Source organism: Simochromis diagramma, unplaced genomic scaffold, assembly GCF_900408965.1.
Source record: "Simochromis diagramma unplaced genomic scaffold, fSimDia1.1 OVJJ01000361.1, whole genome shotgun sequence".
NCBI classification, from domain to species: Eukaryota; Metazoa; Chordata; class Actinopteri; order Cichliformes; family Cichlidae; genus Simochromis; species Simochromis diagramma.
In genome coordinates, this window is record NW_024386860.1 from 8,981,627 (window position 1) to 8,995,579 (window position 13,953).

Consider the following 13,953-nt stretch of genomic DNA (forward strand, 5'->3'; position numbering starts at 1 on the left):
CAGTCCTTTTAAGAGTCCAAAAAATATCTTTTACTAGAGTCACGACTAAATATTGTGAACAGTGTCATTTTCATTTTGCTTAGGGCAATTAGATCCAACATATATATGTGTATTTTTTACATAGGTAAAGTTAAGTCAACATCAACATGATTGAAATCTAGTAACCAAAGCCATAACTGAACTTATTTGACTTCAAAGTTTAAACAATAAGAAAATATATCTGTATGGATACCTCATTAAAGGTGACGTCTTTAATTTACGATTAAACAATGAGGAAAAATATGATAATAGGTTTACAGTTTGGTCTTCGAGAGGGAGAGGTGGTGCTCATAAGCACTGAGCTGCCCTTTACTTGGCTTCTGGAAGCTGGACACTCAGTAGGAAGTGGGCTTCTAGGGAGGACGGGATGTTTAAAGACACTTACTGGAGCTAATGTTACTGCTGTTTCAGGCGATGGCTCAACTAAGGGGCTATAGAGCAGGCATTATGAAATGACGTGCTTTTTAATTGTGCAAAGCTTCACGGTTCCAAAGTAAAAAATAGCTGAGCCGAGAATCAGAATACAATGTTCCTTTTAAGCTTAGATCACAAATCTGTACAAGCTGTACAAATCCAGATTTGTTTCAGCATCTGTCTCGTTTTCTTTGTCAACATCTTTCATTATTTCTAAATTTAACTTGGGAATTTTTTTTTGTGTGTGTGTGTGTGACCTCTGGGCTCTGATAACTTTTTCACTACTCCATTTTCAGTGCTCTCTACAGAGTTTAAATTCCACCAGTGTTACTGTACACTGTGCAGAGTTCACCATCTAAGACTAAGGAATAAAGTATCTGTGCAGATATTCCACTTTATTGGTGTATCTCTGGTGTAAGAAGAACTTACCTTCTATAAACATTTAAATCACATGTAGTTCTTCACAGAGAGGACATTATTGTTTTTAGATATCCTATGAAAGGTTTCTGCACTGTCAGCAGACTCTTTGTTTTACTGTTTGTCCATAAAGGAACACATCAATAATGGGCATGATTCACAATATTTTTTTGTTTCCACGAGAGTTTCAGAGCTTGATTCCTAAATAGCTCCAGGTATTGTTCATATATGCTCTTCACAGAGACACTACCATTAGCATGTTGTGAAGACTGGTGTAATAATTTCTCAATAATTTTCCTCCCATGTGTTCTGCATCCACTGGTGAGTCACCTTTTGGTGTTTTAAGAGTGAGTCAGTGTTTCTCCGACACAAACTGACCACAAACTCCTGGTGCATTAAATCACAGTTTTATTTCTTTGCTTTTCCTTTTTTCCCCCTCTTAAGGCACTATCCATTAACATGAGCCACTCGCTTAAATCTTAAATGTTAACACAGTTACTGTTTTGGATGAAGAATGTATTTCTTTCTTCTATTTTTTCTTCTCCAATGTGAGGTTACTTTGCCAGGGCATTTCCATAAATCCCAGCAATCACAGAAAAACTTAACACCTTATGTAAAAAAAAAAAAAAAAAAGTCAAATAGGGCCCCCTAGTGGATCTTTGCAACATTACATTACATTGCATAAATTCACTAACATGGCATAGTTTGGACAGTAGTATCTCACTTGACATTCAGGTAACAAAGCCCATTATGATGATGTAAATTATCCTTTAGCTCTTTGTAAAAGACTTAACAATATTTCCTCCTATGTACAGCTGCATATATTACAAATTCTGATATTAAAAATAGCCTAACCTGTAATCCACAATAAAAGTAATAAAAACAAAAACATGTAAAACAGTAATTTGCTTCCAGCGTACCCAACTGAGGACCTGTATGAGATTTCTGGCATTCCAATATCAAACAGCATGTTACTTAAAAGTCTTCTGGAGGATCTGGTTCTTTTGCTCCATTATAGGAGTAGCTTGATATTAACTCCAGCTATACTGTTTAGGGAGGGTTTTTTTTTTTTTTGTTGTTGTTTTTTTACTTTCTCAGTGTCAGAAAAAAATGTTCATTTTCTGAAATTTGCAGTCCAAGAGCTCGCATGGCACAGTGTCAGACAAGCAGCTTAGTCACAGTCTGTGTTGGGATTATTGCTTCATTCTCAAACTCTGCACTTCCTCCTGTAAGAAACAACAACAAAAAGAACCCTTTTAAACAACTGATTATACTGCGCTCGTGATCTTGGAACCACAATTGCTGCTTATTTTTTCACCCATTATGTAGCAGGCAGTAAGTAATAACACTCACAGAAGTCAAGACACTGACCTGCAATGCTAGTCTTTTGTTTCTTTCATCCCTCAGTTCTTCTTTCACTTCCTGCATGTCTCGCCTTATAAAAAGAGACAAAGAGAACAAAATGAGGAGGTTGGAGATGCTGGTAAGTCTAAATAGGTCAACAACACCGTGCAGTGCCAGTCAAGATAATAATACATTTAGAAAGTTACTTCTGTAGCTCTAACAGGAAAGACATTTATTTTAATAGTTTAATGTTATTGAACTATTATGGTAATATAAGTTTTTGCAGATATGCTAGGGCATTGGTGTGGGTGCAATTTATGTTAAAAAAAAACCAACAACACACAAACCTCAAAATCTGGTACTCAGATATGCAAATGTTTTAAAATGGTTTTTTTTGTAGATGCAGCTGTCTAAGTGAAAGTCTCTTTTTTGTCTCCCTTGGGAGAAATTGGGGTTACACTACACAAACCCATTGCAATCTTCCATACGCCACAAAAATAATGAATACATACAGGGATTGTTTAAAATGGGTAAATAAATAAATAAATAGAAACATTTATTCGCTAAAAAAAACGCCTGTTTGATGATCCAAACTGCACAGGTTAATGACTAACTCGAGATTTTACACACATACGTCTCAGCAATAAAGGACTTCTGTTATATTTTTACAAACTATCACTCGCTATACTTTCTGAAAACACACGGAGGTGTGAATCTTAAACCTAAAGCAGTTTAAGATTTCATTGTAGTCAAGCTTGCAACTGCAGCCACAGCCATGACCCGCCCCATTCAGCAGTTTCATACTTGAAATCACCAGGTGTTATAGTCGGTGGTATGTTTGAGCTTGTGAGTCTGAGCTCAGAGCAGACAACACCTCAGATTTACAGACAGATCGCCACATGCCTTTGTAGGTCTACCATAGCAGCCAAGCAGGAAGCTGCTGGATCAAAATGTTTAGCTGCATCTGTTAATAACTGTGTAGGCATTTACAGACCTATGCATGCATTATGCACACACTGATCTTGAATACACATTCACAAATATCAGTTGCATTTAGAAAATCTTTTTATACGTTTAGAAAACTGATTACACAAACACGGCTTGAGATACAGTTACAGAAGTCTTCACACACATCCCATTAGGATTTGTGTATTTGCCTGTAATTAACATATACTGTCAAAGGTTTTACTGGTATAATGCAAAACGTTCAGCTACTGACTAGGGAACAACAGTAATTTGAGTTTCAAACTGATGGTTGGTGAGTTCAAAAGGCTTAAGAAGATCACTGATCAGGAAATGAAATGTCTACAGCTCTGCAGAGTGTGGCACATGTTTATCACTCAGGCTGCTGTAACGTTTCAGATCAAGAGATACAAAAGAGCTGTTGAGTCAGGCTTTTTTTGTTTGGAAGGGAGGGGGGGTTTCCTATGATGGAACATGCACAGTTACATTCATTTGTATTTCTCTGCTAGGTTTGAATTACTCACTTCCTGTGTATGTTTGTGCTACAAGGCATCTTTCTTTTTTTATTTTAGAAGAGGGTTAGCTGAAATGTAATGAAGATCTTTTTTACAAAATTGTCTTAATTTTGTAAAGTAACTTTAAGCCTGTCATAAACCTGTCATGTCTCAGGTTTCAAACATGGCTACAAAACAAGTGAGTTGTACTCACTCCTGTCGTTTCTCAAGCAGCTCCAAAGTCATCCTGAGCTCTTTGATCTCAGCCTGCAGACTTTCCACAGTTGGCTCGTCTTTAAAGGTCACAGTTTTGTTATCTACGAGAACTTTGGGTGGTGCTGGTCGAACTGGAGGTGGTGTCTTGGGTCGAAGATCGGGCTTTGGAGGGGTGGGCAGAAGATTTTCTGTTGTCTGAAATGATTTTAATTGTCAAAAATATTACTGCACATTTTCCTACATAGAACAACTTTTTGAACTCAAACTTATGTGATTTCATTCATATTTCACCCAGAACACAGAGTGTTACAAACCTTTTGCAAGCCAGCCAGTATCTCCGTTTCAAACTTTTTTGGTTCTGCATCTGTCTGGTCCGTGGCGCTCTTACAAAGGAAGAACAGTCAAGTTTAAATGTCAATCATTGCTAATAGTCATTCTTCACAGCATGCCTTAGGATTTCTGGTTTTTCAGCTTTGCAGGATTAACAGCTAGGTGGGTTTTTTGGGCGGTCAAGTACAAGCTCGCTTTCTCTTTCTTCTAATTCTTTCATTTTTTCCAGATGAATTGTTATGACCAAGAAGTCATTACAAGTCTTCTTGGTCAGTGAGCAAGAGGGCTGTCCATAAAAACTGGTCACTTTTCTGTAAAATTGTCTTCTGACAGCGTCGGGAGAATCTGATTGGGACAATGTGTAGCATACATTAGGAGATGGTCCCTTTCAGAAACTCTCAATATGCAGAGCATGAACCAAAACACATGAATGCAATAACAGTTAGCTGCCCTAAAGTCACAACTGCACAAATCAGTGCCACCGGACACAGCATGGACTTTAAACCAGGGAGGTGGCAGAGTAAAGACTGTTTATTGTACTCTCAAATGATATCAGATATCATTAGCATTCCCATGTACACCTCCATGGGGTACTGTCTATAAAGGTTCAGGGCTTCAGGAGTGAAGATGGTCTCAAAACATAACAACAACACAAGTGTGAACTGCAGAGGCACAAAATTAATAACATTATTATTATTATTATTATTATGAGTAGTAGTAGTAGTAGCAGTATTATGGGCTTATGGTATATTATTGCTAAAAATGATTCCAACATGGACACAATATTTATAAGAATCACTAAAACTATTAAGGACTGTTTCAAACAATTGTGCTTTAACTGACTGCACAAAATTAAACAGAAAACTGATAACCCTTTGATTCATCTGCAGAATTATTGGTTAACACTGTATCAATACCCAGAAAAATACTTGATACCCAATACCATTTTTGATACCACAGGAGCAAAAAAAACCCCTCAAAGCCCCAAAACAAGAATGAAGATTTGAACAAGAGCAACAATAATATCCATGTTCGGGTTGTTAAAATGGAAGCTTTTTTTGACTTCTCAAAATTCCTCCAGGTGTTTATTCTTGTAGTCTTGTAAATGTCAACTGCTTCAGCTGCTGGTAAGGGGAGGGCCTGTGTGGACGCCTGCATGCAGGTACTGTGTAAAAGTTGTGTGTCGGCAGAAGGAAGCAAAGACGACGCTGTCCGCATCAATACTGTTGCAAATGAGTATCTTATCTGACAGTTGTTTTTAGTATTGAGAATGACTTGTTTTGACAACCCTACTCATGTGGGTATGCAGGTTTTAATTTGAGTGTTTCTTGTGAAGCTCTTCACATCTGTGTTATACACACTGCCACACAGATCGATCGGTATTGGTCGCTAATGCGGACATACTTGTGCTGCTATGGGGAGTCCTGACGGTGGTCTCCTCTGAGGAGGTTTGGCTCTGTTTGCTGTGGGATGGCTCAGCTTTTCAGTCGGCAGTTCCAATCCATCAAACTCGTCGGTCTCCTTCTCCTCCGGTTGTTTCGGTGGAACAGCAGCCGCATCACCATTGGTTCTACAGAAAACAACAATATACCTTCGAATGAACACTTTTTTTTTTAATTACAGACAAATAAAAAAAGAAATCTATTGATGTTTTTAGTGAAGAAATACTGACGCAGAGGGTTGGAGAGTTTGTATGTGGTTTCTGGTTTCCTGAATAGAGTTGGGCGCTGGTGCTAGTGCAGGTGCAGGTGCAGAGCATGGCAAATGAAGTCTTGAAAAATCACTATAATATTCTCTGTATTCAGAGTTACTACTTAAGTTTTATAACATTTTAAATGCTGGTTATAACTGATGTGTTTGTTGAAAAATCAGCCTGGCTGTAAAAGCCTCGTGGGATAAGCTTAGATAAACATGAAGGAGGAGTCTTAAAAAAGCTGAAAAAGGCAAATTTGCATGGAAAAACTTTTCAAAAGCGTGTTCTTCTTCTCAAGACGGGCCTGTTTTTGTTTTCTCAATTTTGTGTGTGTAAGGCTGTTTGTGAGCGATTGCTCAGGAAACAGGAAATGGGCTGCTCTCGTCTGTTTCGGCCTGATCTGACTCATCCCACAATTTCCACCGAGCCACTAAATGTCAGGCATCCTGGCATTCTTCTTTAAGGAAACCATAGCAACTGGTGGTTGCAACCAAACACCTTTAACATCTAAATGCTCCACTGTTGGTGCCAGACCAGAGAGGAGAAAGTGTTCCTGACATTTTCTGAGGGCCTATTTGCTTTAGAAAGGCTGCATATGAATAACTATTCTGGTCAGGTCTCCAGAAAGTGGTTTCACATGGAGTTACAAGTAGTGAGAAAGAACATCACAGACGCTTCTGTAAAACTCACTTTGGTAAAACCTTGTTCGGCTTGTCTTTGACTGGAGGCGGGCTGGGTTTGATGATGGGTGGAAGCTTAACTTTGGTTGGAGGATTGCTTCTTAGGTCTTTAGGCTCTGGTTTATCATCTGCAAAACAAAATCATCACATTAGTCCACAGCAGGATTTTGTTTTAAGATGAATTAGTACAAAAATAAAAGCATCTACCATCTCTACCTACTCGTCTTTGTTGTTGTTGGACCGACTTTCTCCATTGCTGATTCCTCTGTCTTTACTGCAAAAAAAACCCCCCATTAAATTAAATTTTACCGCTGATCACTAGTTGCATTTGTCACACAAATATAACAAGTCCTCATTTAAAATGCTCAAGGCACTTTATTTAGTACGGCCATAACAATGGCAGCACAGACAAAAGCAGTGATGTCCTACATTGTGCTTTTGTCAGGAAAAAAAGGTCTTATCAGACATTTGCAGTTTTGCTGAAAGTTCTCTTGATCAGCAGAGCATTTCCCAGATGTTTTTCTCTGTAGCAGAATGAGTGAATGAGCGTGCTGTCGCTGTGCTGTGCAGGGCATGCATGCTGAGCAAACATGCCATTGTTTAAATAATACTGTATTTGCAAGTGTGGCTTCTCCTGATTTTGATTCTGATTATTCAGCCCTCAGTTCGTGATAAAAAGTGCATGACTGTTTTGCAAAGAACTATAAGACTGTCCAAAAAGCATTATGGTGTAGAAAAATGCTAATGGTGTTCAAATGTAAGGTTTACGAGTGGCGTGTTATGGAAAAGATATGCACATAGAGCAAATCAGGTAACAGCTAGATTTAGTAGCGATGCAGTTACAGTTCCCAGGTCTTAACTGGCACTGGCACTCTGGGTCATCTCATATGAAACAAATACAGCCCGTAAGAGGACTTACCTTGGAGAGAGGTTAAATCTTTAAAGTTATGTGACAGATCTCTGTTTGTCATGCAAGTGAAGTGATTATTCTCAAACAGATAAGATGAGCTGTGTGGTTACAGGCCTGCTGAATGAATGCAATCTAAGAAGTAAAACTGCTCCAATGCAAAGACCTCAAGAAATAGGACAAAAAAATGTTGCTTTAGTCTTAACATCAAACTCAGACATCTATAACGGATCTGATGAAAACACAGGAAGCCTACCTTGAGTGTTATGCAACGCATTGTGCAACATTCCCCCCGTAAATAAACCATCCACAGAGCAGAAGAAGCTCAAGTGCTGCTTGTTGCTGGTAGTGGAAATCTGTGACAGAGCTCTCATCTGTCCCCCACCCCCTTGTTTCCTCCAAGACTCCTAAACTATGTCACATGACCAGTTTAACCATCCCCCATCTTACTACAGTCTGAGACTTCCTGTGAAAATCTTTCAAGTGATACTGTGTGGAAATGATGAGTACAATTTGGTACGAGGCTGCACTGTAATTCTCATAGTACTGGTGCCACTTCCTTTGGCCTTATTTTCACCTGCCTATTTAAGTTTTAGTGAGGGTGCATATTTTGAATCCTTTTAAAAAGCTGTCTGGGCAGACACTTTTGATGCTACAAAACAATTTCCACGAACCACATCCTGCTGTGTGATTCATAGATTAAATTTCTACCTCTTCGAAATTCAAAGGGTGCATTACTGGGCAGTCTCTTCTTTAAAACTGTTTAAATACAACAGCAATACTTAATTCAGTATAGAAATCTTATATTATATAAAATCAGAACTCAGTCAACAGAAAATATTAGATTTCAGACTGAACTAAAAAAGTTTAAAAGTCAATAACTGCTGTGATTGATCGCTAACGTTATCTTCTAAGGAAAAATCATCGCCCCCAAAAAATCAGGATCCAGGTTGCTAGAATTTGCTGCTCTTTTGCATTTCTTTGTGATGAGTTTTCCCTGCGTGGCCCCATTTGTGGGTTAGAGAGTTTATGCTGTGTGCTACAGGGCAGAGTGTTTAAATCTGTTTAACCTCCTTTACATGGTCACAAGATGAAAACGTTTCATATCTACTGTAAATGTTACTAGGGCGTCTGATAAATCGCTATGTGGAATGCATGTAATCTCAAGAAATGTTCAAATAGTTCCTCTGACTTCAGGGTATTTTTTTCCCTCTACGTCTTTATTTTCTCATAGATCACTACAGAGGCCAATAATTTAAAAAAAACAAAAACTTTTATATTTTATTGAATTATTATGTAACTGTGTAAATGTTGACCTGCCTAACCCATCACAGGCCAAACAGTCAGCACACTGCCAAGCAAAACACTGCTGCAGTCAGAAATTCCGACTTGGTCGTGAACCTCTAAATGTCAAGCTCCACATCATACTTTCAAAGAGCTTCAACCACTGTGCTTCTGTATTTGATCAGGGAAACATTCATGCTGTTCTCTTACCTGAGAGTTTCTTGGAGTTGTTGCGTGCAGGTGGTTGGCTTATGGTCCCCGTCTACAGGAGGAAAAAGAAATGAAAAAGTAAGTTTTCTGGTACTCCATGTGCCTTGTACTCTGCCCCATATTCTACACACTGTTTCCACAAATGGGAAATTTCAGTGAGTAACTCCAAAGCAGACGGTATTTAAAGACAGTACTGAGTCACTGAATACTGGTTGCAGACATGCTAAAATAGACATAATGTATTTTATATTCAAAGGGCATTTCAAAATGACAAAAAAGTATGCATAGCATCAATTACTCCGAAGCATGCCCATGGTTTCATTGCAGTGCAGTTAAACTCCAGTCCAACAGGGTTATGTTTGAGATTGTGTTTTTGTCCACTCACTTGCAAGCTGTTTATCGGTGGAATCACCATGACAAAGTTATCAGGAAAGAAGCCGCACCGGCCGTTTAGCTCTCCCTCCCACCAGCCTTCATCTGCTGTTTCCTTTAGATGGTGATTAAAGAGTCATTTGAGAGAGGTTAAAACAAGCTTCTGTCCTTAGGGATCTGAAATCTCTGAACCTAAGGTCATCAAAAAGTCAAGCAGATCACGACGTGTCAACACGAAGTAGCTATCTCGAATATTTTTTCCTTAGCATGTCTGGAGTGCCACATTTCTGTCCTTAAGCCTAGTCAGTCTTGAAAGTGACACAACTGGTTTCTCTGGAAGAACCATATGGTACATTTTAAGAAAGCAAATTATCCAGAGGAATTTATTAGTCTGTCATAAGTGTGACAGCGTAGAACAGCTGATAAAAAAATAAAGAAGTGTGCTCAAACCTTGTTCAGTATCTTAACAACATCTCCTTTTTTCAGCTCCAGCTCATCCTCTGTTTTGGCCTTGTAGTCAAACATGACTTTGCAACACTCTATAGCTGAGGAGATACGGTGTTAAGAGATAACATGATTATTAACTTTGCAGAAACTGTCGTACGTGTGAGGAGGTTTCACTAGTGATGACTAATTCTATCCACCCTGAAACAACACTAAACAAAGAACAGCAAAGATTACAAAAGACTGTAATACTTGAGGTAAGTTATAAACCTTTAACCCTGGAAGATCGCTCACTTTGATGTCTTTGTGAAGTAGTAAATCAAGGAATATTGCTGTTAAGTATTTTGGTTTGACCCCACCCATAAAGGTAAAAGTACAAGGATTTACCACTTGTCCTACCGACGTTGTATACTAGTCTAGCAGCTTTTAAAATGCTGTTCAGAAATAGAACCAGCGTCTCATGTGAGAAAGCTAGCATGTGATGTAAATGTATAAAACTCTGAACTTACATTTTTTTGCTTTGTTCCTAACACTTGCCCTCTGAGTTATCTGAATGGGAACAAAGACAGCATTAAGTAAAAGGAACACAGCTCATACATATTTAAGAAAAGTTTTTCCACTGTTACAAACCTCCTTATTGAACACAGCGTCAGTGAGTTTTGGTCTTGCCTTGCCCTCATTGTATTTTACATCTGTTCAGATGAAAAATGTTAAAAGTTATATATGAAAAATGAAACCATAAAAAACTCTGTTCATTGACTTTGCCACCAACCTTTGGGAGAAATGAAAATTTCTTTGACAAAGTTTGATGGAAATGCTCCTAGTTTGCCATTTTTCACCCCCATCCACCATCCATCTTCAATCTGTCATGCAAAGTAGGTCATGAGCCATCAAAATTCACAGGTTATTATATATTGTACGGAAAAACAACTTCTACAATCTCTATTGTCATTGGTTGACGCTATTAAACAAATTAATGAGAAAACTAAAATCTACTGAGAAGTCAAGGAGACTTGCTAACAGCCATAACCCAGAAAAATGAATCTTATTTTACTGAAATCTGTACAATACTCTTAGATTTCTTGTAAATTGTGGATACAGTCAGCCATCAGACCAACAACCATCTTATCTGTTTTAATTCATTTTATTTGATTATATTATCCGTCTGTTCAGCACTTTGGCTAACACTTGATGTCTTTTAAATGTGCTATTTAAATAAAGATGACTTGACTACTACTCAACATCGCTTAAGCTAAAAATATGTAAAATTACAAGTAAATAGCTGCACTACCACCTTAGGTTTACATGAAATATCATCTTGTGGTGCATTCCAGACACTTGATCGACCTGTTTAAGGTGTCTGACGAATGATCCTCAGAACTGCCAGGACTAGTCTGATCAGTTCACATGGGATTTCAGAAAATGTATGCTTGCTGTGAACTATGAGTTTAATTATAAATAAAAAGAAATCGATCAAATAAAGCCATATTCAAATCTTTGTTTATTTACCCAAAGAGGTTCAGGCTGAGCAAACACATCGACAACACCCTGATTTACATATCATCGCTATAGTGCAGGGTTCTGACTACAGGGCAGCTTCAGGAAGTGACAGGAAAATGCCTCACTTCTCAGCAGCTGCTATCAGGTATTCACTATCATGTCATCGCAGAGATTTCTTTTCACCAGCCACAACCTAGTTATTTTAAGCCCATAATCTACTGCTAACATTTGACTCACAGTTTGGTATTTAGAGGCCAGATATAAGTGTGAAAACCATAAGGGTGATAAGAACTGTACCTCCCTGACGATCTCTATAGTCTCACCAGCAACCAGCTCCATTTCGTCTTCATTCACGGGACTGTAGGGAAACAGTACCTCACATTTTCTTGTCGGTTTCTTCTTTGCTAAAAAAAGAAAAAAATTGTCAGACAAAGTAAAGTTCATAATGTTCTTCTAATGAAAAACTTGGAGCTCTTTAACAGTGTCTTTGGGCTAGAAAGCATTGTTATCAAGTTTCAACAGGAAAGTGCTAAGATTGCATAGCTTGGAGCAATTATTCACGTTCTGAGCATGTCTGTTCCCACAAAGTCCAATTTTTTTTTCTCTACAGCTGAATTAGATATACTTTGCATTGCAAGGATGTGGTAAATGTCAAGAGCAACCTGTTTTGAATATTATTGTAATAACTATTTTTACTGTATTGCTGTGATGGCTCGTTTTGTACCAAGAGTCATTTTTTTTAGTAGGAACTTTACTTAGAGTAGTTTTAAATGACGCTGCATTACCAGCGTGGTTAATTTGGATCTTTTGCACACAATTGGACTATTCTAAGTTAGTGATAGCAGTGTTTTAGAAATTCCTTTTATTTTACAACAAAGCAGTTGCTCATATTTTAATTGTAATGTGCATCCTTCTCTAACCCAACCGGATGGCAGATGGCCGCCCCTCCCTGAGCCTGGTTCTGCCGGAAGTTTCTTCCTGTTAAAAGGGAGTTTTTCCTTCCCACTGTTGACAAAGTGCTTGCTCATAGAGGGTCATATGGTTGTTGGGTTTTTTGTCTGTATGTATTATTGTACGATCTGCCTTGCAATATAAAGCACCTTGAGGCAACTGTTGATGCTGTACAGCTGAATTAATATTGAAGTGAATATTGCATTTATTCATTAGTTTTCTATCATTTTTTTTTCCTTTTTTGGAAAGCAAAGTCATTTCATAATTGCGTTGGGTTTCAATTTTAAATCATCTTTAAAAACTGCTTTAAATGCTTTCTGATTAAAGCGTCTGCCACTCCTGTCCTGCTTTTTAAGGTTATGACAGTAAAGAACAGAAAGTGCTGATAATTCAAACTCTGCATTTTACTTGTTCTAATGCTTCGTGGTTCCATCTTGCTCTCTCCTCTCAAATAGACTGGGACCTCCTGTTAAAACCAAGTAAGTCATATTTTACACATGTTGCACGCAATGTAGATGAACACAAATATATCCATAGCAAATAGTACAGTACTGTGGACAGTAAAGCCTTGGCAGACCTGGACAAAGTTGGCAGGAAAGATGCCTTTCTTCCCTCTCAGCTCCCCATGCAGCCATCCTTCCTCACTGGTCTTGGTGACATTTTTGACCACATCCCCCTCCTTCACTGTGAGCTCGTCGTCGGAGTTGCTCTCAAAGTCGATTAGCACCAGCACCTCTACAGCGCATCCGTAAATGGGGCAGAAAATTAGATTCTTTGCACAAAGGCTGGTGTAACTTGTCTCACAAGTGATGTGCCCTGACATCTTAAAAAACCAAGACAAACCCCTAAGCAGTGGAGGCTAGAAACAAATATGAGCTTGAATGTGGATTATTACAGTTAAAATGCTTAGTTTTCATTTATCACAGAGAAGTGAAACAACTATTCGTGTTGTCACTATTTTCCTGAATATAAAGAGAACTTTAGAGATTCTTAAAAGAACTGAAAGTGTGGCATTGTTATGTTGGATGTATGTAAAAACAGGTTTTCTCTAATTGTTTAGCAAACACAAATCTTGTAGATACAGTCTGTGCAAGAGCTAGAACATACACACTCTAGTATCTGTAGAGTAAGGTTTCGTATTTTTGCATGCCTGTACATGTCAGGTACAATACATAAATTCTTGGAGGAGCATTTCAAGCAGATACAAATCCAGTAACTTTTGTCAGTACTTTGCACCTTTTCTTTACCACTGCCACGAATTCCCAGCAAAAAGGCAACTGTTAGTCAAAATACTCAGACATGACGTTGGTTTATTAAGAAAAAACTGATAATGCTGACTCACCCATAGTTGTCCTTCATTCGATCTCCCTTTGATTTGAATATGTAATCCCTCTACGAAGCAGCAAACAAACTCTTTGAGTAGAAGGAGAACTGAAAGAGTGTGGCTGTGTGTGTAACGCTGCTCGATATGGCAACGAAGGACCTTCTTCCTACTTGTCAAACATTAACATTGAGCAACTTTTCCTGCGGCTAGTCATGCTAAATCAACAGCAAAAAGTAGGAGTGGGTCAGACAGTCAAGAGAGAGAGAAGGAGGAGAGAGAAAATAAGGCAGAAGAACAGGTAAGACAGGTTTCTAGTGAAAGAGTAACTCTGATAAGTGAGACTTATGACAGCATAATTAATGTGCAGCAAG

The 13,953-nt window shown here is 38.3% G+C and overlaps 1 protein-coding gene across 1 annotated transcript; it reads right to left on the reverse strand.

The window, feature by feature from the left end:
• Positions 1–1,261: 1,261 nt before the first annotated feature.
• On the reverse strand, positions 1,262–13,813 carry sh3d21 (SH3 domain containing 21). The gene is made up of 17 exons (XM_040030366.1): positions 13,601–13,813; positions 12,836–12,993; positions 12,667–12,724; positions 11,605–11,711; positions 10,580–10,670; positions 10,438–10,499; positions 10,317–10,356; positions 9,814–9,908; positions 9,377–9,478; positions 8,992–9,043; positions 6,811–6,864; positions 6,601–6,718; positions 5,622–5,787; positions 4,202–4,270; positions 3,886–4,082; positions 2,242–2,305; positions 1,262–2,096 (listed from the first exon to the last, which is right to left on the reverse strand). Exons 1-17 carry the CDS (start codon positions 13,602–13,604, stop codon positions 2,064–2,066), a joined length of 1,470 nt encoding a protein of 489 aa, XP_039886300.1. The 5' UTR covers positions 13,605–13,813; the 3' UTR covers positions 1,262–2,063.
• Positions 13,814–13,953: the final 140 nt, after the last annotated feature.